The sequence below is a fragment of the Cryptomeria japonica genome, chromosome 10, assembly GCF_030272615.1.
Source record: "Cryptomeria japonica chromosome 10, Sugi_1.0, whole genome shotgun sequence".
In the NCBI taxonomy this organism is placed as follows: Eukaryota; Viridiplantae; Streptophyta; class Pinopsida; order Cupressales; family Cupressaceae; genus Cryptomeria; species Cryptomeria japonica.
The window spans coordinates 112,631,159-112,658,768 of record NC_081414.1 but is presented as its reverse complement, the minus strand read 5'-3'; the positions used below and the strand labels follow the sequence as shown (position 1 = coordinate 112,658,768).

The window sequence follows — 27,610 nt, the reverse complement described above, 5'->3', positions numbered from 1 at the left end:
AAGGGCATATGGGTTGGTGTGCCTTGAAGACATCCGACAAAAATACGGTAAGAAAAGTTGAAAGCAACCAATTACGAGAAATAGGGGATTGATCTGAAGTGAAAGGTAGGTAACTGCAGGCAGAGCAAGGTAATCGGGGTTTTGGATTGGAGTTTGATGGCAGTAGTGATGGGAGGTTTATATTAATATAGACTAGGTATAGGATAATTGGTAGACGAGAGTTAAGTATGAGAACAGACCAACAGCCCCACATGTTGATGTGGGCATTTAATGCAATGAGGTGGCAGAGTAAGGACATGCCAGAGCTCTTAAGAAGCTGCAGATGAGTTGGTGATATTTGAAGGTGAGGAGGGAAAGAAGGGGAAGAGTGTAGTGTCGGTGTCATCATCAGCTGCTTCATGTCGTTCTTGTTACCGACTAGGAAGGGATTGGGTTTTTGAATATAAGTGTTCGGTTGGTATTTTATAGCCCTGCATTGTTAGATTGTGTGGGGCAGATGAGATTGATACTTGGTTCATGTGAAAAAAATGAAGGTCAATGGCGGAGAGGAAGGTGATGATGTTGGCATGTGGGTTTACAGTGTGGATTTAACTCTCAAGTCTTGACATATTATTCCTTTAGGTGGGCCTTCAGATGGGTGACCTCTGGTGTTGTCTTTGACGAGTGGCGGACAGAAAAGCGAAAGGGAGAATAAAGGTGGACAACAAACTTGGGTTGAAGGAGGGGGCCATTGGCCAACCAGGCGAGAAGGTTGAAGGGATTATTGGGTTTTCAGCTTAGTTTTAGGGGAGCCCATGACAGTGCAAGGTGATTGATTATTTCAGACAGGTCATGGTGGACCTGGTGGGGTTCGGTTTGTAATGATTGGTAAACGTGTTCAAGAATGTGTGAGGTGGATGCAAATATTCAATTTTTGAGATGAACAGTAAAACGAGACCACCTTGCCCTGCTGTTCTTTTCCAGTGAGGCCTTGCGTGCAGGGGTATTTTTACTCTCGGCAATGTTGGTATCTGGCTGTGTTTCTAGACTGACGTTTAAAAGTGATAGGAATTAAGCATTTGGGGCTGCTGAATAATAATAAATCTTGAGAATGAGGAGGCATGGTTGGGAGCTACCTTACCACCCGCTGCAGGTATGTCTGTCTCAAATCTTTAATTTGGGTTATGCTTTGTTGCTAATATTATGGCAAATCAATAATGCCCATATCTGAGTTGCTATTGTAGGTTGTTGCTGTGGCAGTGGTTCTCGCTCTAGCATTTGCCTTCTATGTTTTCTTTGTTCCCTTTATTGGGAATAAGCTGTTTGAGTACATTGGCATCGGCCTCTACTCACCTTTGGTACGAATATCTTGATTATAAATTTGTTTCTGCTCTGTACATGTTTATCAGATCATTTTTTTTCATGTTCCTCATGTAAATGTAGATTATATTAAAGGCATCTTTCTGTCGTTACTGAGATCTGCGACAGGATAAACCAGATACAACTTTTTTTCTTCTCTGGTGTTCAATTCCACTTACGTGGCTCATTGCGCATCCACTTGGTACATTGGATTGTAAATGTTTGGGTTTTGGAGATTCTTTGTCTTATAATTCAATTTCATGTACATGATTTACTCAACTTTAGATATGACCACTTGGAAAAAATGGATTTTAGGATCCACAACGCATTGGATATGCCCCCATGAAATACGGGATGGTAGGAGTTTGGCTACAGTTTGTTTGATTTTTTTTCTCTCTCTGCTAGATCTTAATTACAGATACAAGATTCAATTTGTACGGAATCGGCTAATTTGAAACATTGGGTTGCCGAAGTGCTGAAAAGGATTGGAATGCATCACCTGTCATGTGGAAACTTACGATAAAACCATACATTCCTGAGAACTCTAATCCCCATGTTTTTTGGTGTAGATTTCACTTACCGAGCAATAGCTTTCTGACCCTTTAAATTGTATCTCTCTGTTTAGGATGATATTAGTTTGCCTGAATGATCTATTTTTTAAGATTACAGGCTGTCCAATGCGGCAGGAAATAGAGTTCATCATGCAGAGATATGTAATTTCTCATGTTTCCAACGCAGGAAGCCTGTTTAAATCGTCCTGGCCTGATTGAGACAACTCCTTACATCCAATGTATTGTCCTCTGTTCAAATTTTTTTGATGTCATTTCAAGTTTTGACTGTGTTAGGCGTCTTTCAACTTTGGTGATGTATTACTTGCAATATCATAAAGCCTTGATCATCATTAGTTTAGTTTGATTAGAATTGCAATTTGATTTACTTGCGATAAAATCCATCCTACTTGGATTGATTAATAGAAGTCAAATCCTTTCCTGTGTCTTGGGCCTTGGGCAACTTGCATCTCCCAATTGCAGGAGGGCAGATGTATTAATTGTAATGCTTGGAGTGGGTAACATATGCTCTGGTGGTAGCTTTTGCCACACAGGCAATATTTTATAGTTAATTGGAAAAAAAATTTGGTCATGGTAAGCCAAACCTTCTATGTAGTTGGAGTGCAGTTAAGGTTGATATTATCATAATTGTTTGACATATATACCACCTCGACTCATTTGCTGACGCAGACAAATATCTTCTTCTTCAGATTAGCATCTCAACATTGATACAGAAATTAAATTCAACAGAATTGAAAGATAACTAACAGAAACAATAAGCAGCCACAATATCATTAATGGCGAACACCAGAAAATTTATTAATTTCAGAAATACCAGTTTACATACAGTCTGTAATTCCTAATTCTAGCTGAATCTTTCCCATAAGCAGCCAAAAGGTATCGGAAAAGGAGTCTTCTAATCTAACACTCTATACGTGTAATACAGTTAGTTCATCATACAGTAGACAATTTTTTGTCTCCCCCAAAAATAGGGCAGTTCCAATAACTGCTATTATTAGAAATAGAGTTTCCCCCACTTTATCCATTATGCTAGCAAATATATACAGCAGGTTTGATGCTGCATCATTTATGGACCTCGCATGGTTGAATTGCAATAATAGAACAATAATCTTGAGAGTGAGTAAATCTAGAAGATGTATTTTTTATTTCCTTTTACTATTTTAGTTATTTTTCTTATACCATGTGATCAGGCCTCTATGTAAAATTTGTATCAAAAGCACAATATTAACCCTTTAAATGTCAGTGAAGAGTAAATCTTAATGTCAACTCTTTAGGGGAGAATAAAAAGTCTATTAACTTTCTGTTCTTGCAATGCTCGAGTCAAACATAAATGGTCTTGTGAATTGTATGCGTCAACATTGAACATTGGGAGCACTGACCACTCAGTCCCCCAAGGAGAGGTCAGGATGTATAACCCGGAGCTATTATAGTTGTTTGCCTAATTTTAGCGTTGGTGAATTGGATGGTGGGGTGAATGAGATGCAGCTCGCCCGGCTGGGGAGCAGATCCCTAGAATGGTAGGGTAATTATAGTTGCCCACCCGGGAATTGAACATAACCTCCCATCCAACTAGAATTCCCGCAGCCCCCCCAGCTCCATACTCTCCCCTCGCTATCGCTTGGATAGCTTCAATTATCCCTATCCAAAAAAACTGGATATCTACAAGTCATTGACACCAAAAGCATTCGTTTGCAAGTGAGGAGAAAAAATTGATCTAGATAGTATACATGAAAACCCAATGCATGGTTTTTTGTGTTTTGCTCTTGCAAGCTAGTCTGAAATATAAAATGAATTATTTTATAGAAGATTAAAAATTTGTCAAATATGACCTTGAATGATATAATGACTTGAGGATTGACACATGTTTATAAGCTCCATGTATCCACATAAATTGCACTTTTTGTGCCATATGTTTACCTATGCTCTCCTAAGTTGCAGGGGACGGCGAGACGTGTCCCATTGGTACAGGGATACTTTTGGGCCATTTTTTAGGGGATGGCTATTCAAGAATAGGAATTTGTTTTTAAATATAGAGAAATTTCAAATATTTATATCATAACATTGATAAAGCATTCGTCATAGACAAGGTAGAAGCTTAATATATAATATGAGAATTGACAAACAGTTCAGACTATAGTTCATAATAATTAATGGTTGATTACACAAGGTATTGTTGGTGTGCAATTGTAAAACATATATAGAACTTAAGATTATCATGTATAATAAACGGAGATCAGTTCGAAGGAAGTGTGCCACTCTTATCTCGATGAGGACTTTTTGTTCCAAAACCAAAACATTCATAATAACTTAGATATGCATTACACTGTTTATGTAATTTAGTACCCTAGATTAGTAATCAGATTTATGTCTTTTCGTTATGCCCTAGTTTGTTAATCGTATTTGTAACATTTTAGTAAACCATAAATCAGTAAACTCAGAAATGAAGGAAGTAAACAAGAGACAAACACAAATACCCTGGGAAAACCTCCAAGGAGGAAAACCCAGCATTAAGGATCCACAGGTCAGATTATATATTCTGCCTTAATAGCACAAATACAATACTTAGCTTCCCTTTCAGATCTAATCCCTTTTGTATGACAGATCTGCACTTCTAAGCTTCTTCAAGTCTGCATCAAAACAGCCTGTCCTCTTGGACAAGTTCACACAACCCTTGTGTAAATTTGCACCTTTTACTTGTAGAGCTAATTCGCTGAATGCATGAATGATTGAATTGTATTTCAAAGTTATCCTGAGTTTCCGGGACGGGGACGGCAGGGGATGGCGGGACGCGTTTCCGGGACGGCAAATTTTTTTGCCAAATTTGGGGACGGCGGGGGACGGCTATATAAAATATAGGAAAAAATTAAAATATATAGGAAAATTTCAAAATTCTAAATGTTCATATGAAAACATGGATAAAGCATGCATGCATACATTATATTCATATGAAAACAATAAAACATGGATATAGCATGTGTATGATAAAATATGGATAAAACATTGTCAATATGCATATCATAATAGATATTAAAGAAATAACATACAAAATGTCAAAACAAAGAGGTTAAATTTTCCCTACTTCTATCGACGCAGTTTCCCCCCATATTTTTTAATGGGCGTTTGGGGGCAGCGCCCCCAAGGTGGGGTCAAGGGGTTAGTTTGGCGATTTTTGGGCGATTTTCTAATCTTTGTGTCAAAATGCTCAAAGGCTACATTGCTGCCATAGAGTTTCATTGTCAAAATTATGAATTAAAATTAATAAATTTAAAATTTATTTAATGATATCTTTTAATTTTTTTTATTTTTAATAACAATTTGAATTAATAAGGGGCATATTAGAAATTTAAAAAAAAAAAATTGAAAATACAACTTTTTTTATTTTTTTAATATTTTTTAATGGCCTTAGATATGGGGGATGCTTGATCGTCCCCGAGACGGATTGGGGACGTCCCAGTCGTCCCCGGGACGTACAGATGTCCCCCAGAGCTAGGGCAGGCGTCCCCTCGTTTCAGGGACGTCCCCTCAAAATGCAGGACAATTTGGGGACGGGGGGAAACGTCCCCTGGCCGTCCCCAAGTCTCCGAAATGTCCCCGGGACGAGGACGGGGGTTTTTAGATCGGGGACCCCAGGTAACTTTGCAGTTTATTTATATGAGTCCTTAGCCTTTATTAATATCAAAGTCGGCCTCTTTCTTTTGGCACCAATTTAATTATTGTGGCGTGGAGTATTTAGGGAGGCGTGGAAGTATAGGGCTGGGCTCAATCTTGGGGGCACGTTACCCCTTTAGGATAGGGCCTGGTTCCAGCGCACAAGCATAGAAAGTGTAATACACATGTGGGTCTTTACATAATTACAATTTTCCATCTAGCACACAAGCATAGATTGGACACAGTTCATTCTTGCACACAAGCAAAGAATGATCAAGGTGCTGCAGATAGTCACTGAGATTTGAGCTCCCTCTCAATTAGGGTTCTGTTTTCCACAATACCAAGTCTGTCTCTGAAGTATTCGAACTTCACTCTGGATAAGGGTTCGGTAAGGATATCTGCAACCTGTTCATCTGTGCTATAATATACTTTAGCTGAATGGTGCCTCTTTGCACCTCTTTGCACAATATCCCATAGTATCCATCTTGTAATGCTGGTGGAGGATGACTTCAAACTTTAACATGCACACTTGCAAGTCATGAATACATACACAATTTATTCATGCACATCATGGAGTCTTTCCATGTCATCGATCACGCATATCCATCATTCATTGTCTTTACCTCAATCTTCTCTCAAAGAAGAATGTAACATCATAATCTTCCATCTTGCACACAAGCAAGAAATGGAATAGACATAATTAGAATATTGTAGTCTTCCATCTTGCACACAAGCATAGAATGGAACTACATAACATAGTCTTCCAGCTCGCACACAAGCATAGACTGGATCCACTTTACATTGCCTGTAGAGGGTGGAGAGGATCTTTTCTACCATTTTACATTTCTCGTAGAGGATGGTTGATACAACACAATGTATCACAGAGGTTGAGACTCCCTCTCAACCAAGGTGGTGTTCTCCATAGCTCCAAGTCTATCTCAAGCTTCAAGAGACTTGGTGAGGACATCTGCAACATAGGATTGTCCTGCCATAAAACATTGAATTGTCAGGCATCAATATACAACCCTGATAATAAATCAAAATAGCACAACAAGAATTTTGAGAAACCACACTGCTTTTCTTGATGCAACACTTGCAACAATGTATTTATTTACAGTAATACTTAATGCCACTGAAGACTGTCCTTGTAGGTCCATGAGATCGCAGTGGGTGAATGCTTGAAGAGTTTTCCTTGTCCGTAACACTTCTTGACCAATCTGAACTTTAAGCAGCTTCAGCCCATAATCAACTGTGCCTCGCAAGTATCTTAGGATGTGCTTGGCTACAACACGATAAACATGTTTGGGCAAGCTCATGAGCTGATTGAGAGCATTCACTGCAAGGCATATGTCTGGTCTAGTGTTAACTAGATACATCAGTGATTCAATCAACTACTTGTACTCTGATGGATCTGCAAAATTAGAGTTAGCTGCAGAAACACTTAACTTCTTTAAGTTAGATTCCATAGGAGTAGACATGGGTTTACAATCCATCATTCTAAATCTTTTCAACATAACAATAGTATACTTTCCTTGACTTAGAAAAATTTCGTTAGACCTTTGCCATACTTCTAGACCTAGAAAATAATGCATTAAACCTAAGTCCATTTCAAATTCTGAAGCTAGTTCTTTCTTACATCTAATGATAAGTTCATCTTTACCAGTAAGAAATGAATCATCCACATATCGAACTATAATTAGCATTTCATCATTGGATGACTTAAAGTAGATGTTAGAGTCAACATCATTTTACAATATTCTAAACTTAACAAGTATTCTTTCATACCAAGCACGAGAGTCTTGTTTGAGGCCATATAGGGCTTTCTTCAATCTGCACACCTGAATCTCATAACCCCTTAAGATTTACCAAAATAGCTAGAACTCCTCAGCAGCAATTGTGTCCAATCACAGCTTCCAAAGTACTTGAACTTCCTTTGAGTGTATGCCCATCCCAATAATTTCCCTTGAAGATTTAGTATGCCTTGTTTCAGAAGCATTCCAAGCCACTAAAAGATCCAATCAATTTCCCGTACTCCGGGATAGGAAATCATACTCTATGATGAAATTGAAAAAGGAACAAAAATGCTTGACTCAAGAAAAGAATTACATGCTAATACTCATAATAAAAGGTAATCAACCAACATAGGTTAGAGTATACCAACTTAGAAGGAGATGCTCCTCCTTAACTTTTGCACAATCAATCTTTTATGTTAATCTCAAGGATCTTGTCCATCTATCTTTCAATAAGGTGGACCCATAGCACAATTGTTGAGATAAGATGGGGATAAATTCCATCAAGAGATTACACAACAAGATTGCCAATAAATGTTATCGATAGAAAAGTCTTAAGAAATCAACAATACATTCTAACTTCTACTATGTAGGAAGGAGCATCATCATAACCAATTAACTGAAAGCAACCTGTCATGTAGTTATTTTAACAGATAACTGACACATAATAAAACTGCATTTGCCACAACATTTAATGACACGAGTTCAAATGCAATAAGGATGTTAACTCGGGATAACACAGGCACAAACTTGCTTGCAGACCTACAAGGACAAACACTTGTCACAGGGAACCTCAAAACATGATTGGCCCAACACGGGTTAATTCAAGGAGAATATCATTTTCCTTTCACACAACCCAACAAGGGTTTTACAAAACTAAGTAAACACAAACCCATAAGAAGCAAATGAAACCCTATGTAAACAAATTGACAAAGTTATTCAACAGGAATACTTAATCTTCAATTATCATAAAGTCTCACAAAGTTAATAAAGAATCAAGGAAAATACACCTATTGATGTTTAGATAACACTGACATTCGAACCGAAAGCTTCCCCAAAAGAAACTATCTTTGCAGTCTATCTTCAAAAGCCATAATTCACAATCTCCTCTTGATGTGCCTTAGCACAGTCAGCAAGGGTTTGAAGATTGGTGGGAATACAACTGATTTTGTTAGCAATACAAAATAGCAGCTGCATGACTAGTAGCAAATAAATCTACCATACCATTTGAGGTGGAGAACCCAGTGAGGTATCTTATCACCATTTTCCCTAATCATGCCATCCTTGTCCATATGCCTCATGATTTACACATCAATTCATTATGATGGAGAGTAGGAGGGCTGTCACAGTAGGGTGCCCTGGAAGTCCATCCTTCATAGGCCCAAAGGCAGCACCCTCCATACCCCTTTGGCCTCATGGGACTCCCTGGTCTTATACCGTGAGATGGCATGCCTAGAAGGTGACCCCATCACCGTTTTCCTCTAACTGTCACTTCTCTTCCTCTATCATAAAATTAATACTCAGAATACCAACAGTAATATCTCATAATTCAGATTTATTTTAGCAGGTATGAACATAATATACTGTTTAACAAGGATATCCAGAACGACAGTATTCAATTAAAATATACAGAATACAATATAATGAATATGCAGAAATATACAGATACCCTTATGTAGAAATGGTCATCAATTAGATGTATGTGTACAGGAAACGATATCACTGGAGTTCAACCCAATTCTGCTGAGAGAGATGTAGAAATCTGAATCTTATTATGTCTCCTTGGGCGTTGGAATGGTGTCTTATATCCTACCTCAAACGATGAGAGGTTCTTCTTCTTCTCAAGAGTTCGTGTCATTTGTGAGAAGACACCTCCTTTTTTTTGTTTATCACTCGAATCTCCACAATGAATTAAAGAATGACTCCTTGATGAGGACCCGATGATGCCAGCTAACTTCACCCCTGTCATTATCTTAATAAAAGACGAACAGCAACCTGAAGGTAAGAGCTTACTGAAATCTGAGGGTTAGAATAACCTTGGCTCTGATACCATGTAATTTAGTACCCTAGATTAGTAATCAGATTTATGTCTTTTCATTATGCCCTAGTTTGTTAATCAGATTTGTAACATTTTAGTAAACCATAAATTAGTAAACTCATAAATGAAGTAAACAAGAGACAAACACAAATACCTTGGGAAAACCTCCAAGGAGGAAAAACCCACCCACAGGTCAGATTATATATTCTCCCTTAATAGCACAAATACAATACTTAGCTTCCCTTTCAGATCTGACCCCTTTTGTATGACAGATCTGCACTTCTAAGCTTCTTCAAGTCTGCACCAAAACAGCCTATGTCGTCTTGGACAAGTTCGCACAATCCTAGACAAGTTCGCACAACCCTTGTGTAAATATGCACCTTTTACTTGCAGAGCTAATTCGCTGAATGCATGAATGATTGAATTGTATTTGCAAGATGACTTTATTTATATGAGTCCTTGGCCTTTATTTATATCCAAGTCGGCCTCTTTCTTTTGGCACCAATTTAATTATTGTGGCGTGGAGTATTTAGGGAGGCGTGGAAGTATAGGGCTGGGCTCAATCTTGGGGGCACGTTACCCCTTTAGGATAGGGCCCAGTCCTAAATGAGTTCGGATGTTGCCTTAAGGCAATCCGAACTCATATTTACCTAGTTACAAACAACAGTTTAAAGGTCAAATTTAAGTATTTATTATTAACACTATCTAATAAAGGAATTCTCTTGTTTCTATCAACTTTCTCTTCAACTTATTTCAAACTGTATTCAATACTTTTAGATTTTAAAGCATTGTTATGCTAAACTTTGTAACATTAAGTTACATAGATAACATTGATAAAGCATTCATCACAGACAATGTAGAAGCTTAATATATAATATGAGAATTGACAAACAGTTCAGACTACAGTTCATAATAATTAATGGTTGATTACACAAGGTTTTGTTGGTGTGCAATCATAAAACATATATAGAACTTAAGATTATCATGTATAACAAACCTAGATCAGTTTGAAGGAAGTGTGCAACTCTTATCTCGATGAGGACTTTTTGTTCCAAAACCAAAACATTCATAATAACTTAGATATACATTACATTGTATAAAGGTCAAATTTTAGTATTTATTATTAACACTATCTAACAAAGGAATTCTCTCGTTTCTATCAACTTTCTCTTCAACTTATTTCAAACTCTATTCAATACTTTTAGATTTTAAAGCGTTGTTATGCTAAACTTTCTAACATTAAGTTACATGGAACATCAAAGACCGCATTTGAAATCTATGTCAATGCTAACAGTATAGGTTTAAGAAACCTAAAATCCTATATAATCTTTGAAATATTTTGAAGTTAAAAACTTTCAAATTTTGGTAGACACCAACAATAATTCAAGTTTTAATTCATATCTATAGCAACCCAAGCAGTGTCAATCATGCACAATCAACGTTAAATGCTTGAGAAATAATTACGTGCATCTTCAGGATGAGGATGAAAAAGCTTAAAAATATCAATGACTATGTAGGAACATATTGTCATTTTATGACACCCTTGGTCTATTAGTGAGAACCGATCAAAGATATGTCCTATGGACCAGTGCTGCCCCACTTGATCAAAGATAAAAGTAGTGGAATTGTGAAGTGTGAAGTGTTGTCTAGAGGAAGTTCCTTCCTTAGTCTTTTCTCTCTTCCCCGGAACTCTGGAGCCTTGAGGTTCCGAAGTTCTTTCCTTTGCTTCCTTTTCTCTCTAGTTCCTCGGAACATCGGAACCAGAACCTCGAGGTTCCGAAGTTCCTTCCTTAGCCTTTTCCTTTCCTTAACTCTTCTTCTTTTCCTCGGAACTTCGGAACCTGGTTCTGAAGTTCCTTTCGTTTGCTTCCCTTCCTCTTTCTTGGAACTCCGGAACCCCGTGGTTCTGAAGTTCCCTCCTCGTCTTTTTTTTCTAGTTCCCCGGAACTCCGGAACCCCGAGGTTTCGAAGTTCCTTTCTTGCCTTCTCTTCGGTTCTTCTGAACTTTGGAACCTCGGGGTTCAGAAGTTCTTTTCTCTTAGTCTCCTTCCCCTTCCTTGGAACTCCGAAACCTCGAGGTTCCGAGGTTCCTTTCCTTGTCTCCTTCCCCTTCCTTGGAACTCAAAGCTTTAAATGCTTCGACGACTCTTGTGACTTGTGCACCTTCTTTTGTGGTGCCACATGGGTGCATTTAATGATTTTTGTAGGATTTCCATCAAGAGAGGTACATGGCCATGCTTATTGTGGTTACGTATGTCATGCCTGCATGCTCTACTTTGGAATGACAGTCAATCCACCTTCTAGAAGTACCTTTCTTCTTAGGATTGCATTTTCAGGTTATGGCCAGGTTGCTTGTATGTACACAATGTCAGGTGCATGAACTTCCCTGCATTCCCTGATTGACATTTCTTTGCACACACAAGGTTCATGGTCTCTCTTATGCAATCATTTTCTATATAATGCTGTTATGCCTCATTGTAAAGGGTTCTCTCCCTCCTAGCTTGAGCTATTCTATGCTCTTTCACTTCTCTTGTATTTATCTTGCATTTTTGCATCTGTAAGTTTGGCCATTGGCCTTTGAATGAATTGAAATTATCATTCTTGCCTTCCTTCAACTTATTTATGCTGTGTATGCTTCCTTACCTTCATCATAGGTGTATGTTTTGTGGCTCTTCTCTCATATATGCTGTGTTAATTTATTTCTGAGTGTGACTTGTGGGAAGCCTTCTCCTCTCTTGACATTCAACAAGTTCAAACCTCCATTCATGCATTGGGGTCATTCATGCAACTGAAGTTTGTGCATTTCTTGGGTATTTCAGTTGATTCTTTGTGCCATTCTGGGTGGGGAGAGAAACATCTCTTAATCTTGGTGCATCACCTCCTTTCATTTTAAGCATTTCTCTCTTTCCTTTTCCTCTGCAAGCTGTTAGGATAGGCTTAGAAGTAAGATTTGAAGTGTTGAGTAGGTTCAACACCTGCACCTGAATTGAGAAGGAAGCCAGCCTTCTTCGAAGATTCAACCCCCTTGTGCAAGGTCCCACACTTCGGGGTTGTTTCCATGTTTCACAAGGTTGCTGAGTTGATAGCTCAGCAAGGGTGCAAACTTTTGTGATAACAGAACCCTTGAAGATGAAATCACCAGCACAATCCAAAAAACATGTGTATGCTTCTATATCAAGTCTGCTCTAAATTTAATACCTGGAATCAGCTCACTTGCACCAAAAAAAATGGGGAATTGAAAAGCAAACTAAATTTGTTTGCTACAACAACGTGTCTATTTATTTTTGTTTTTGTTTTTGTTTTTGAGAAATTCAAGTTTTTAGCCTGGTTTGGGCCTAGAGAGACCACTTACAGAGGATCTCTTCCCACTTAGGCCACTTCTTTTGGGGCCATCTTTCCCCATTAACACGTTTCACTTGTTCAAACCCATGAGCTCAACGGCCCAGCCAAGGCCCACAGCCTGTGAGCACAACTGCCCAGCGAAGGTGCATATCCTGCGAACAAATCAGCCCAGCGAAGCTACAAGGCCTGTGAGCTCAGTGGCACAGCTGGGGATTGAACCTTGGTGGCCGCCTCACCAACAAAGCGACTTTACCATGATACTATGCCCCCATTGGGCACTACAACAGCATATCTTGATTTTGACACAAATGAGTCATTTGCTGCTCATTTACAATATGTATAGCCAATGAAAAAGTGGAATCGCTGGATGTTCCCTGGCCGTCTTGAGGATGGTTAGCTGTCCCTTGCTGTCACCTGTCAATTTTGGAATATTTCCTAGGCATCCTTAAGTCCCTGAAATGCCCCTTAGGAGAGCTTAAAAACCAGGGCAGGGGACATGTCCCTTAGGAGAGCTTAAAATATCAGCTGCTATTCCATGAGTTTTGAGTTCACAAGGTTTCAATATGTACGTCCTTATGCTATAATAAAAGAAATATCTGGTTGCAGTATGCCAGGTGGATTGGTACACAAAGAATTGTAAGCAAGTCTATTACTGGAGAAATAAAAGAAATATCTGGTTGCAGTATGCCAGGTGGATTGGTACACAAAGAATTGTAAGCAAGTCTATTACTGGAGAACAAAGTGACAAATTCTTCTAGGCCAATGTCCTCCTTCATGATGATTTTGACTATATGCCTTTTTACAAAGGTTTACAACTACTTTTTAGGACCTTGGGTGGAAACAGGAAGGTTTGAACATTTTACAATTAATGAGGCGGGTCTGTTAAAGATTTTTTTAGCATATTGTACTGTTCCACATCATGATGAACTTGTCCGCTATTTTTGACAGCTGAAAGCTAATCATCAAACCTTATGTTAATTTATAAATGCAAGTGTATACTATATGCAAGCTTGGATCAGTTTACAGAATTTTTTACAAAATTATATTCTTTTATTTCTATAAGAAAACTGTCCCTTTGTAGTGCTTATAGCTTGTTTCAGGTTCCAGAATTTCTCAAAAATCCAATAGTCTTTTATTTCTATTAGAAACCTGCTGCTTTTTGGTGCTAAACTTATCTGGTCATTTTGACTTATGCAAATTGAAGGCACATTTGATTAGTTAATAAAATGAGAATATACACCAAAAATTGGCACGTTCTTTCTTTACAGTAAAGGCTCTGAAGAATATAAAAGCATCTGCAAATGAGGCATCCTATGAGTGGGTTTTCTTTCTTATAGCTATGGACAATCAAATAAAATTTGTTAATTGTTTGCTAATTACTGTTAGATTCACCTATGTGATCCTTACTGAAGTGTTTAGAATATATTTTCAGCATGAATCTTATTTTAATCTTTCCAATAAGGTTGGCTCTTTTTTTGATAGAGTTCTGAAATCAGATGCTTCAGCGGAAATACCTTTATCTTTTTCTGGGACAGTTTCAGGTCATTAATAGAAAGAACATCGGTCAAAAGAATGTTACTTGAATGGCCTCCCATATGTTGTTTCAACTTTAAAAAAAAGTATTAAGATTAAAAAAGGTGGTTAAGAGAAAACTGCAAATAAGTAGTATTGGATTGCATATTCTCTTGGTATGGTAAATTAGTTGGGATCAGAGAAGTTTCAGGATCTAAGTTTTCAGCATTATAACTTTCTTTGAGTGTCTTGCATGGAAGGAAAGTCTCCATGCAGTAAAACAATAGATTGGTATGTGGATCTAGAAGATTCCAACTTTGACATTCTGTGGCTTGGCTTAATATTTTGGATGATGAACATTGTCTGCATTTTCTGCTATGCACCGGTGTCTTCTATTGTTTTATTTTTTTGAGTTGGTGATTATGAATAGTGAGGGCTAAGTTTACGATGGCTTCCCCTGTTTTTCATAGCATGTATAGGATCATCTATGGAGGTCGATTTAGGAGTTTAAAGATTGTAGTTTTATATGAAATCGAACAAAGTGATGTGTTTCTTGATGCATGTGTCATCTGTCTTTACCTTTGTTGGTGTTGGAAATAAGCCACACCTGGACCAACGATGGACTGGTCCAAGAGGGGCCAGTAGCTCGGTGGTAGAGCACTCCAGCAGCGTATGGAAGGTCCTAGGTTCGAGTCCTAGCTGATCCATGTCTCAACATGGTATCAGAGCCAGGTCCAGGCTAGGAGCCCCAAGCACACGAGAGGTGTGGCTTAAGGGGGGGTGCTGGTGTTGGAAATAAGCCACGCCTGCACCGACGATGGACTGGTCCAAGAGGGGCCAGTAGCTCAGTGGTAGAGCACTCCAGCAGCGTATGGAAGGTCCTAGGTTCGAGTCCTAACTGGTCCATGTCTCAACAACCTTGTTATCTATAATTTATACAATGTGTTTTTTTTAAAGCTAGTCATGTGAAGTTAACTGTACTATTTCCTCATTTCTTGTGGGTTTGGGGGCATGCCTTTCCAAAAGATATTTTCATATCGAATACCAGACTTGTTTGTGAGTTTTATGCATCTTAGATCAATCCTACTGTATATAAATGTTCTGTATATGCACAAGTCTAAGCTGATTGATTATCTGTGTACAATATAATTATTGTTAAATCAGCTGTTGAAAAGCTCTGATTGTTTTCAGAGATTCTGTTGTAGGTGATATGGTTGGAAAATCAATTTTTTTTAATTAAATTATTGTTCTGATCACTATTGCTATGCTGATTTGCTTTATTATATTCGCAGGTGACATCTGTTTTCTGCCTTTACATATGGTGTGCAGCAACTGATCCAGGAGATCCTGGTGTATTCAGGTCTAAAAAGTATGGAAATGTTTCTTATTCCAGGAAGGCATCATCTACCAAAAATCCATTAACTGGATCTGCTCCTTCAGTCGATGGCACAAATACTGATTCCATTGGAGAAAAAATTCAGTCGGAGGGGCCTTTGGTGACTGTGCTGCCAGTAAACAAATCAAGGAATTTAACTGGAAATAAGAGTGGCTGCAGTGACCTTACAGCTTTGTGCATGGTTCTATGTGCCTGGTTCCCTTTGGTTTCTGCATGCAAGAATTACTGTTCAAGAAAGCAATCTGTGGAGGAGCAAGTTTGTGATGATGACATGCTTTATTGCAGCCTGTGTGAAGTGGAGGTATGGTTTAGATGTTATTAAAAGTAAAAACATTATAAGTTGGGAGTCGGGTTCTGGTTGATACTTGGTTTTATGAAGGGGTATCAATTCTTTTCCTAAATCAATTATGTGCATATAATAACAAGATATTTATGGATTGACATCTCTTTAGACACATGCCCATTTTGCAAGGGTGTGTGTCATAATTAAACTAGAATCACTCCTAGGAAGCTCTAAAATGATCCTACAGCATTGGTAAATTGAAAATAACAAGGTCTTATAAAACACAATGCCAAGATTAACATGAGGTTTAGCATGTGATGTAGGAAGCAAGAGCATAATTATTTGTAATTTTAAAAGCCTCTGGAATCTTGAGAATTTTAAGTATACTTCTCTGTGGTAGATTCTAGTTTTGGTTCTAAGTTCATAAGTTCAAACAATATCATACTATCATTCATTAACATTAATAAGTTATATATCCACAGTTGCAGGCTATGCCTGCCCACTCAACCCAGTATGCATACCACTGTACCATGTACGGTTATCGATACAATACGGCCTGGACATGGGTACCCATCCACTCCTAAAACTACTAAAAAACACCCTTCTCAACTGAGATGTATCCAAATAGATATTAAAAAATATGCTATTCCTAACAAATTTTGAAAAGCACTAAAATAACTCAGCTGTTTCCATTCTTCTCTGCGGCTGTCCTTTGCCTGTGCGTCTTCCTGCCACGTTTTGCCCTGTGCTTTCCTGCAGAAACCATGTGATCTTTTTAGGGTGTGGTTGATTCAAAAGTCCTGGCCATTCATGTCATTTCCTCCAATGAAGTGTCTTCCATGTGACAGTTAAGTGTGTGCTACTGTGAGCAATCAATCAGACAGAACATGGTGAACTGACACACTTCTTTCTAGAAGCCCAGAAAATGAGTGCAAGAAAAATGCATTGTGTGCCAAAAGAATCTCTCCTCAGATAAAAAAGATTGCACCTGAGCTAGAGCCCCAAGTGGCAAAACGTTCACATCCATCTCAAGCTTAGCCTACCCAATCAAAAACCAACCCTTGTATAATCCCTCACAATTTACAATACTAAGCAGGGATGTGTTTTTTCTCTGAAACATAGCTTTGCATCTTGCAGCCTAAAGGAAATTAATAGTGTCAACCTAATTCTTTCCATGGACTTATGTTACTGTTTTTATCATCCAAGAATCCTCTAAAAATTCCCTTTCAAGAAAGTGGGAGAGTAGAAAGAAAGTTGGACTCAGCAGCTTGTCACCAACCACAAAACCCTCTAGTAATTGCATGCTTACCAAATATTTGGTCAGGCGTCTCCATTTTCCCACAGAATGCAAAAAGCATCTGTGATACCTACCTTACTTAAATGTGCTTTACAGATAAACCTTGATGCATTACTAGCCATCTGGACAGCTTGTGTTAGGATAAGGTTCTTTCTTTCCAATTTACTTTCACTTCTGTTGTCATCTGTCTTGAGGGTCTTTGAGCTGCAGGCTTGTTTTAATGGGAGACGGTAGCATCAGAATTTCTATTTGATTTACAGCCGGTCCTCTGTTCTATAGTTGAAGAAATTAGCATTGTAGCAGAAATCATTCATGGGAATAAATCAGCAAACCAAAAGGTAAAGATCTTTTCAAAAAATTGTGTTTTACTTGGGTTATGGTTGGGGATTTCAAAAAATGGAAAAAAGGGTTCAGTAACAGAAGGGCATAAAGTTGCCATACAATCATAAATTGCTAAAAATTCATAGCAGATTTTATTCTTTCAGAAACCTGTGTCTCTTCAGTCAAAAAATTGTTTTTTCATCCAATTTCCTATTTTTCGTGACTACCTGTGATCTTTTGCCAAACTATGCTACTATGAAAATTAAATCCATGCTCTATTTGAGTCCCATTATGAGTGCAACTGTTGTCTGATATTGTTCCAAAGATGCCCCTAGGAAAACAGACTGAGAGAATCTTACAAGCACCTAAATTCTACTAAATGGTGCTGAAACAGTGTTCACAAATGCTCTGGCATTACCAATTATGTCAGACAGCTGGAATGGCCCTTAAGGTAGCTTGTAAGTGGTGGATGTCCTGTTACCCTCCAAATCATGTTGGTGGATGTCCTATTACCCTCAAAATCATATATAAAAGTTTAACAATTATCTTCAAATGAGCATGCCATATGAATTATGAGTTGTTACTGAATTGTGCCCTTGGTATGGTTCAAGATTTATAATTCTGGCGATACTTTAATTTTAAACCACTAATATAATGTTGAAGACAATGAAATTTTATCATGTAACATAATGATTTCTAGAATAGTGTTGGTGAATGCTGCTCTGGCACATGCATATCTTCTTTCATTCTTGTGGGTGTGACCGTTCCTCATTCTTGAGAGGTCAGACTGTGAAGCTAGCCATTCTGCTGGGTACCAAGGATGAATGATATCATTTTCTTGGTTTTGATAGTATTTTTAAAGTTTAAATTGATGGAACCCAGTATTACTGGGGAGATCTTCCACTGGCACTTACGGATGTCTGGGATGTTTTGGTGCACTATTACCCTATTCTTATACGAGTGTGGGACATTCCCTTGTTTTTTGCTAGAATTGAGAACTCCTTTGTGATGTCATGAGGGTCCTCATCTGGCCCAGGGACATCAGTGTAACCACCAATGCCTGCACCTTTTAAACAGCAGGAAATTTTTTCCATTATTAGAATGTAGAAGGTTTTCGGTGGAGTAGAAAGGAGAGTGAGGTCTAGGTAGCAATTAAGATTTAGCCAAGCAAAATTGATGGTGCTCATGACTCCCCTCATCTGTCCAAGGGATGTTAGGGCATCTCACTATGCCTACATCTTTTAAAGTGTAAAAACAATATTCAGATTAGAAGATGTAGAAAGCTTTAGACAGAGTAGAAAGGAGAGTGAGGCATCTAGGTAGCTTTCCAGATTTAGTGAAGCAAAATTGAAAGCATTCCAGCTGCTGGAACTTTCTTGTACTATTCCAGTCTATTTACTGCGAAAAACTGAGAAGATTTGTTCCTCAAGAAAACTCAAATCGAACCAAAATGCATTCACACCAAAATCATAAACATCAACTACTTGGGATTCAGTTTGCTACGCAAAAAAAGGAACATAGACAAGAGAGCTTCACTTGTTAGAAGCAAGAAATAAAACACAGCTATTAATGAAACTTGGGGACTTATTTTATGATGTTCAAAGAAGATAAAGTTAAGACATGTTATGATGCTAAAGAATTAAGTATTTTACTTTTAAGCAATTGATTTTTTTGCCTAATGTTTAACATATTGTTTTTTGAGTTTGTGAGCCATGCCAAGTTCAAATATAGAAATGTAGACAACTTTCTATGAGTAAGCTTTTCTTTTTGTGACTAATCTCATATAAGCTTTAATAGTCTATTTGACTCTAGTGACATAATAAAGTTGGAGGTTGTTGATTGAATCAAGTGATGTTTCAAAGGATGAAGTGTAATATTGAACTTAGCTAAATGAAACAGGCATAATTATTACTGTATGGTCATATCTTTATTAATCAAGTTTTTAAATTAGTCGTCCACCTAATAACTAGGATTTAATGGGGAGCTCCTATGTCTAATGATTAGGATTGATGGAGATCTTGCACTCTAGTAATTTTGGTTTCTTATATTGTCATGTCCCTTATCCCATAGGGTTGACCCACTCAACTCTTTAATTAATAAAGTGTTTTTAAACACTAATAATGAAATATATAATAATATTAATTATTTTAATAATAATGAAATATTTCTTTTGGTGGCCAACCTTCTATGCCATTTGATTTTTGGATATGTATATATTTAAATCTCTTGTTTTTATTGCGGTACGATGGAAATTTATGCCAGTCTTGGGTTGAATTCCCAAGGCAGGTTGATGGAACGAAAACATTGGCTGTCTGCTAAGGTTAGGACACAAACCTTGACCTTATTCCACCAATTTCCTTCCTAATTACATGCTTAGATATGAGTTTCATCTCATTAACCTAACTCAACGATTGATTTTCAAGTGAGTGGAGAAACCTTCACAGTGCTATCAGGTCGCTAGGCCACTCAATCAGTCATTTTGGAATGCTGTCATCTCCTACACCAGTCAAGGCATTGCTAGTTCAAACCTGGAATTTCAACATTCATGGAAACATTCTCCATTTAGATGCCTAGTCTCTACACCAGTAAAGACCTAGCAGAGAGAGTAATAAGGAGGGCTGCTATAGACCTAGAGTTGTAGTGCAATTGGAGAAAATTCATCAGCGGATCAGCAGGAAACATGGACAAGTCAAGGATGATCAGAGTTTAAGAGTTGTCGCCACAAAGTTCACTTTATTCTCATCCTAGCGACCAACTGATGTGAATAAATAAGGTCTGGTTGACTCAAATGATGTGGATAAATAAGGTCTGGTCTGAGTCAACCCTACACCAAAAATGGTTCAACAATATTCCTAGAATGGGCTATGTTACAGCCAAGTTCTCAAGTTTGCAACATTACTTGGTAGCTAATTCTGTTGATTTTTTGATTGAAAAATGATACACACTTGATTAGTTGCATTCAAATTATAATTTGGGTTTGCCCAATTTCTTGTGATGGTTTTCCTTAGATGTCTTAACTAGTCCCATTCTTTCTTTGAACTTAAGAAAGGCATGAACTTATTTGATATTAATACATGTCATATGTATCGTATAATGAATTTGACTTCCCAATATGTTAGGTGCTTGTGGAAGAATCTAATTGGTTTATCTTGTCTTAGTATCTAACCTAACCTCTGTGTTCAGCTCAAAATCAAATTCATTTTTTCTTGGCATTGGTGATTTGTGACTTTGTGAGTTCATTCTCTAACAATGTGCTATTTGCTCAGTAGTTTGGATTGAGAAAATAATTAATGGGATACCTTTTTGTGACATTTTTTTCGAGAAGCCACAAATAATTTGCATTGTGATTTGTTTATAAGCATAGTCAAGAAGAAGCTTGGTTGAAGGGAAGGGGGATTTTGTCTCGATTCTCGACACTCATACATGTAATACCTTTGTTTATATACTCCAAAACCTTATTCTAAGATGATATTTTGAACCTTGCATCCTTTATCACCTCATGTTTGGAAGCTATGTTGTTTGATCTTGGATTGAGAAGACAATAAATGTTGTAGCTTTTTGTAACATTATTTTGTGTAGAAGTCACAAACAATCTGCATAGTGAAGAAGAAGCTTGGTTAAAGGGATAGGGGATTTGTCCCTATATTGAAACATGCACACATCTTTGGTGACTATCACTTCTTTATATACTCTTGAACCTTATTTTAAGGTGACATTCTTGTCCCTATATCCTACATCACTTGGTAATTATGTTTGGAAGCTATGTTGTTTGATCACAGTTGGAAATTTTTGGTTTTGGTTCCTAGTAGGCTTGTGTCTTGACTTGCAAAATGTTCATTGTGAGCATATAGAATTTTAAAACGGTTTAATTTAATGTTTTCTGCCTATTATATGGATTTCTTGTATACTTTTCCTTAAGTGGCTTTATGGAAATTATGGCAAGATCCATTTTTTAACTAAACATGGAAGTTCATTGGTGCCAAATTTCATGGCTAAGGTGTTATTGGAGTCAAACATGCAGATTGGATTGTTTTATATATGTGGAGGTCAAACTGTCAAATAGTAGTACAATGTGCAAAGATTTGAAGGTATAAGCACAATATGTAGTACATGTCAACATGGAAACAAGAATGCAAATAATATATCAGGCCACCATATTAGTCATAACAAAGAATTTAATGGCCAAGTCCGATTTGAATTGAACATACAAATATGATGGTTTTACATGTTGAATTCAAGTAGTATTATGATATCTACAAAGATCTAACAATAATGGTACAATATATAGCAATACATGGAAACAGGAATGCAAAATATACATCAGACATCAATAGTATTTTGAAAGAAGAAACATTAGGAAAAATGCTTCCATTCTTTATCTCACTCAACATGAATTTTGACGCTCTTAAATCTGAGTTACGACCAAATTTTATTACAAAGTGCTAAATGTATCTTTGACTTGATTGTGGTCAATGAAAAACAAAAAATCCTCCTAAAGCATAGAAGATGACCAAACAAGCTAGGGTTATTTAGTGGTGTACAACTTCATGTGTGGAAAAATACTGGTTGCTAGAGATACAAAATTATTGGTGGAAAAGTTAACAAGCAAGGTAGCCAAGGACAATTGGGAATCTTTTCTTATTTGTAGTTAAGAATGGAGGCTTTATATACTTTGACTAATTATAGACTATATTGTCTTAGCATTAAACCAAATAGACAAATCATTTTTGGATAATCAAGATAAAAGACCTTTTAATCGTTCAAATGGACATTTATTACAAAATTTTAGTGCCCATAAGTATTTGATTCTTGAATGTCAATTTTGAGGAAAAAATACTTGATTCAAACTTCAACCTAAAACATGCGCAAAGGAATCACAACAAACCAATGCTTTATTGGCCAAGTCAAATAATCTTTTGGCCTTGAATTTTGTGTTAGAGATATTGTCATTGGTTCCTTGATGACGAGGATGTAGATCTCTTTGAGCTCTACCATTTTTTTAAAAATGGGCTTAATTGACTCCCTAGGTCAATAGTTATGCCCTTCATAAATTGGGCTTTCTACATTGGAAATGTAAGAACATCCATGCCACACAAGAAAGTTGTAAGAGGGAGTTACACTTATTGACCAACTTATGACATGTGCTACGACATGTCATAAGGCATCTTTGAGTGGAGATAATGGAGTCAAAATAAAGTGCCTAAGTTGGCATGTGGACTCATATTGGGAATTGGGTGTTGAAATTTTAACTAGAGATTCAGGTGCCACATTTTGGGTGGTTTTAAGCTCATGGTTTCTTAATTATCATTTGATGGTTTCATCTATTGCTTTTTCTATTTATTGCGTGCTTAAGATTGATGTTTCATTGAGAGTTTGTATGTTGCAAGAATTACTACACATATCTTGTCTATGATACTCTTGAAAGGTCATAGACTTTGTAAGTGTATTGTAACTATTGATTATTAAAAAAATATATCTAGTTGCTTTGGATTGAGTTTTTTTCTATGAAGGGTTTTCTTCACAAAAATCATTGCATTATGATCTATTGTTTTTGTTGTGTATTTTTCTTGTATCTACAAACATTTAATTTAATTAGAACAACCTTCTGGACTAAATTATGTATGTTTTTCATTTGATGTTTCAAATCACACTTTGTGAACCATCATCATGAAGAGGTAAATGTGAAAATGGAGTGTAGATAAAATATGAAGAGGCATATTTAATATAAAAAAGCCTATGATGTCAAAATATGAAGAGGAAGATTTGATTTATTTGCAAATAACTCCTCTCATAGATTAGTGAAAGGAAGCAAAGATGTAAGAAGCTTTTTTCGCATCTTCGCTTCCTTTCATAGATGAGGTACAAAATAATGTTGCAACAAAGTTGAAATTTGATAAAGAATATGTAGCTAGTCAAAACCAAAGCTACATGAGGAAATCGTAATGGGAAGATGGTAGGGAATTGAGGGTCACTGTAGCTTCACATACTTCTTTGATAACTAAAGATGGTTTTCCAAGAACTCCTCCATCGTGCCAATCCCAACGACATTACTCATTGAATTCAACATTTGGCTAAGCACAAAAACAAACTAACTTGAAAACCTGAAATTGCATTAGTTTGTTCTTCAAATCTACAACGATCCCCCCCAATTGACTCAAGAATGCTCAAATGCCAGAGTGATTTTACACCTTGGATATGTGTAAGGCTTAAAGGTTCAAATTCCATGTATTTTTAGTGTAAAAAATGCATATTGTTAAATTTTGCGAGGTTTCCTTTTAAGTTTTAAGTGAGTTTTGTCCTTGGACTTGCAATTACTTCTGCGAGTCCAAGGACAAAACTCACTTAAAACTTGGCAGGAATACTGAGTGAGTAAATATTGAAAAAACATGGTGTCCAGAAAAACTTACAAGTGCTTGGTGACTATTTCCTGAGTAGTTAAACTATGATCACAGTATGCCATTGTAGATTGCAATAAATATGAAGAGAAGCTTAATAGGCATGACACTTATGGCACCCGGTGAGCAGTTAAACTATGATGACAGTATGCCATCGGAGATTGCAAGAAATATATGAAGAGGATATTAATAGGCATAACACTTTGTTTTTTGTTTAGTGTGAGTCTCTGTGTTCTGAGTTCCGAATTGATGAATATTTTACTGTTGGTGATACCAGGATTGACCACCCAGATACTCAGGAAATATTCTAAATGTTTTTACTTTCTCGGTTTTGCAGGTCTTTAAGTTTAGTAAGCATTGTAGAGTCTGTGACAAATGTGTTGATGGATTTGATCATCATTGTCGGGTATGCAATGCATATATATATATATATATATATATGATTTCAACTTTTTTGTTTAATTTTGATGCTAATTTTTTAATGCTTTGGTGCAGTGGATCAATAACTGTATTGGTAAAAAGAACTACAAGGGGTTTTTTGTGCTAATGGTGTCAGCTCTTCTCCTGGTAAGTTTTCATTTCATTTTCCCTTTTGTCTATGATACAGAAATTGATTAATCTACCATGAAAGAGTGAGTCTTTTAGTTGTAGGACAAATATAATTTTCTCCTTGGACAAGTCCTTTTTCTTATTTGGATTTATTTCCCTTTTATTGCATATTGGGGGACTCTTGAGATTGCAGTATAAGATTCTGGTTTGGATGTTTCTTAGTTCCAACAAATTCATACTTTCAAATCTCTTAGGCTTAGCCTCTTTATGTTCATTCAATTTTCTTTTTACCTAGACCAGTGCAATAGGCGATCATAGGTATTTGACTGGGGGTATTCATTTGGAAATTCCACTCCAAAAGTCATGTTTGTTTTGCAAGATATTCATAGGAGTGAAACTTTGTGATATTCTTAGGAGTGGAACTTCTTTCTTATAGATTGCATTGACTTGTAGGAAGCATTTATTTAGTTTTTCCCGCTTTGCGTGATTATTGACAGGTGTTCATCATGTGTACATCTTGGACTTGGGGTTGCAGCTTATTCTGCAGTGGGTGATAGGAATCATTGTGCTTGTGTGCTGTTTCCTCAACCGGAGTCGCTTTGATGTGGAGATCACTTCTAAGCTGGGCAGCGGCTTCTCTTTGGTGCCATTTGTCATTGTGGTTGTGAGTATTTCTCTTTGTTTTGTTTTGATTTATATAATATAGATCTTAATGCTTCGATATATATCAAATTTTGTATAAACTTAAACATATGGAGTTTTTGACTATCAAGGTACTAGTCTAAATAATCATTAATTCTGTATATCAGGCATCTTGCACTGTGCTAGCTATGGTTGCTTCACTTCCTCTTGGGCAGCTCTTCTTCTTCCATGTTCTGCTGATGAAAAAGGTATACAATCATTTGCTAATTTAAAGAATGAAGCCAATATTCACTTCATTTGGTTAAATCTATGATGATTGTCTGGCCAATTCCAGGGCATCAGTACCTATGATTACATTATAGCAATGCGGGAACAAGAACAAGAAGCCATGGAAGGAGTACAAAGCCCTCAGATGTCACCTTTAAGTTCTGCCACAGCAATAAGCAGTGCAAGTTCGGTTAGTGCTTTACACAGGGGAGCATGGTGCACACCGCCACGGCTCTTTGTGGAGGATCAGGTATAGTAATCTCTTCAAGTTAGTTTTATATGACTGCTTTAGTTGCCCTTTCTTTATACACAGTATTTGCTGAAGCATACGATACTTTTTCAGTTCTCTGTGTTGCGACCAGAAGGAGCGACATCCTCCCTTGAGGCAGGCAACATGCATGCCCATAGGAAGCAAGGTGGACGCATGGGACAGAAAAACAGTGGGACAGTGAAGATCAGTCCTTGGACTCTAGCTCGCTTGAATGCTGAAGAGGTGTCCAAGGCAGCTGCCCAAGCAAGGAAAAAATCGAAAGTTCTGCAGCCTATTTCTAGGCAAGATAAAGCAGCAGGGATAGACACTGCTAGCAGTTTGGGGAGTAGTAGTAGAGATATAAACACAGACAATATACCTCGATTTCAGTACAAGAAACGCAGTTACAAAAGAGGCCATCAACAATCTCCACCACAAAATTTTGCATCAAGATCTTCCAGGTCAGCTAGGTTTCCTATGAAACCTCTGACGAAAGCAGGCCAGTCTGTTGACCATCATAACATGAATATTAATCATTCAGTTGCTGAAAGTTCTGCTAGATTGGCTCCTCTGCAGTTTGAGGCTCGGAATGCCTTCCGCTCTAGCCTTGCAATGTCTAATCATGGGCAGATTGCATCATCACCAGAGAGTAGCCTGACGTCTCCTGATATTCAACCATTTAGAGAATCAACAGCAAGTAAAATTCCACCAAACCAGTTGGCCGCCCCTTTGTCCTTCACAAAAGGAGTTCGGCTCTGCAGATCTACCAGTGATGGATATGAAGCATCTGGAGGAGACAGTCCAGATGATAGTGATCAAGCTTCAGCAAGCACCAAACCAAATTGGAACAGCCTACTTTTCAATCGTGCTACTACAAGAGGTCCAATTGTGGAGTCACTGCCAAGTCAGATGAACGCAATACCTTACAGAATAGACAAGTTAAAGTCAGTGTGTCAGACATCAGAATTGAGGATGCAAGCAAATAGTGGTAAGGATGTAATAACAAAACCTGCAGAAGTACCTCATGTGGCTGATGAAATCGATTTCTGCCCTTCACAGTGTGAATCCCCTGAAAGGGTCTAAATATTTTCTGAGTGTGCAAACAAATCTGGAAATGACGTATTGCTATGACAATGGCGACTGCTTAGGCCAATGCTGAGTCATAGATATCACTGTCCTCATTTTGTCTTCCATGACCATGAGACATACTGTAAACTAAAATTATTCCTGGCCCCGTGTCCAGTATTTTAGCTTCAGTGATCTTCGGCCTTGTAAAAATGCCACCAGAGTCTGGTTGGATCCGTTCGGATTAGAAAATTGTTATCGCATGATGTTAGAATTGGTGGTCGAAATCTCCCTACTAATTATTTCTTCTTGGCTCTTTGTTGCCCGCAAGAGTTTGTTTCAGCTTAAAAGAGGCATCTGGATCATTTGGGCTCCTGTGCCAGTGCTTCATCTGTTCCCAACTATATCTTTTGGCATTGTCCCAGTCAGGAAAAAGCTATAACCAAATAACAATTTGAGCAAACTGGTTTTTGATTAACTTGCAAGAAGTTGTTTGTCACAAATCTTGTACTCTTGTTCATTATTCATATTCTACAGAGGCATCATTGATTTGGAGGCCACGCTGAAGCTTACCAAATTCGTGATACATCTTAATTGTTTCATGAGCATATCTTGATGTACACAATAAGAGTGGCATCTCTTCTCAAGCATATCCTGCCATTTCCTATGATGCAGTAAGAAGCCTGCCTGATATGTTAGTTATTTAATGCCCTTAATTCTGTCAAAGATGAGAGTTTTATTACCAAAGACAGTACATTTCTTACAGTAGCTGAAGTGTGCCTTTGCAACTGATTTGCAGTCGAGCTCTATCTGAACTTCATAAATGTAGTTTTTCTTTTTGATATTCCTTGTATTGGATTGAGAAACATGTTAGCTTAATGAATATTCTGGTTATCATTTGCAGTCCA

General features: G+C 37.4%; 1 protein-coding gene across 1 annotated transcript; it reads left to right on the top strand.

Moving 5' to 3' along the window:
- Positions 1 to 27,610, top strand: LOC131072592 (probable protein S-acyltransferase 22). Its single transcript, XM_058008791.2, has 9 exons — positions 1 to 1,132; positions 1,224 to 1,337; positions 15,530 to 15,934; positions 24,267 to 24,335; positions 24,425 to 24,496; positions 25,014 to 25,142; positions 25,288 to 25,368; positions 25,455 to 25,637; positions 25,731 to 27,610. Exons 1-9 carry the CDS (start codon positions 1,091 to 1,093, stop codon positions 26,718 to 26,720), a joined length of 2,085 nt encoding a protein of 694 aa, XP_057864774.1. The 5' UTR covers positions 1 to 1,090; the 3' UTR covers positions 26,721 to 27,610.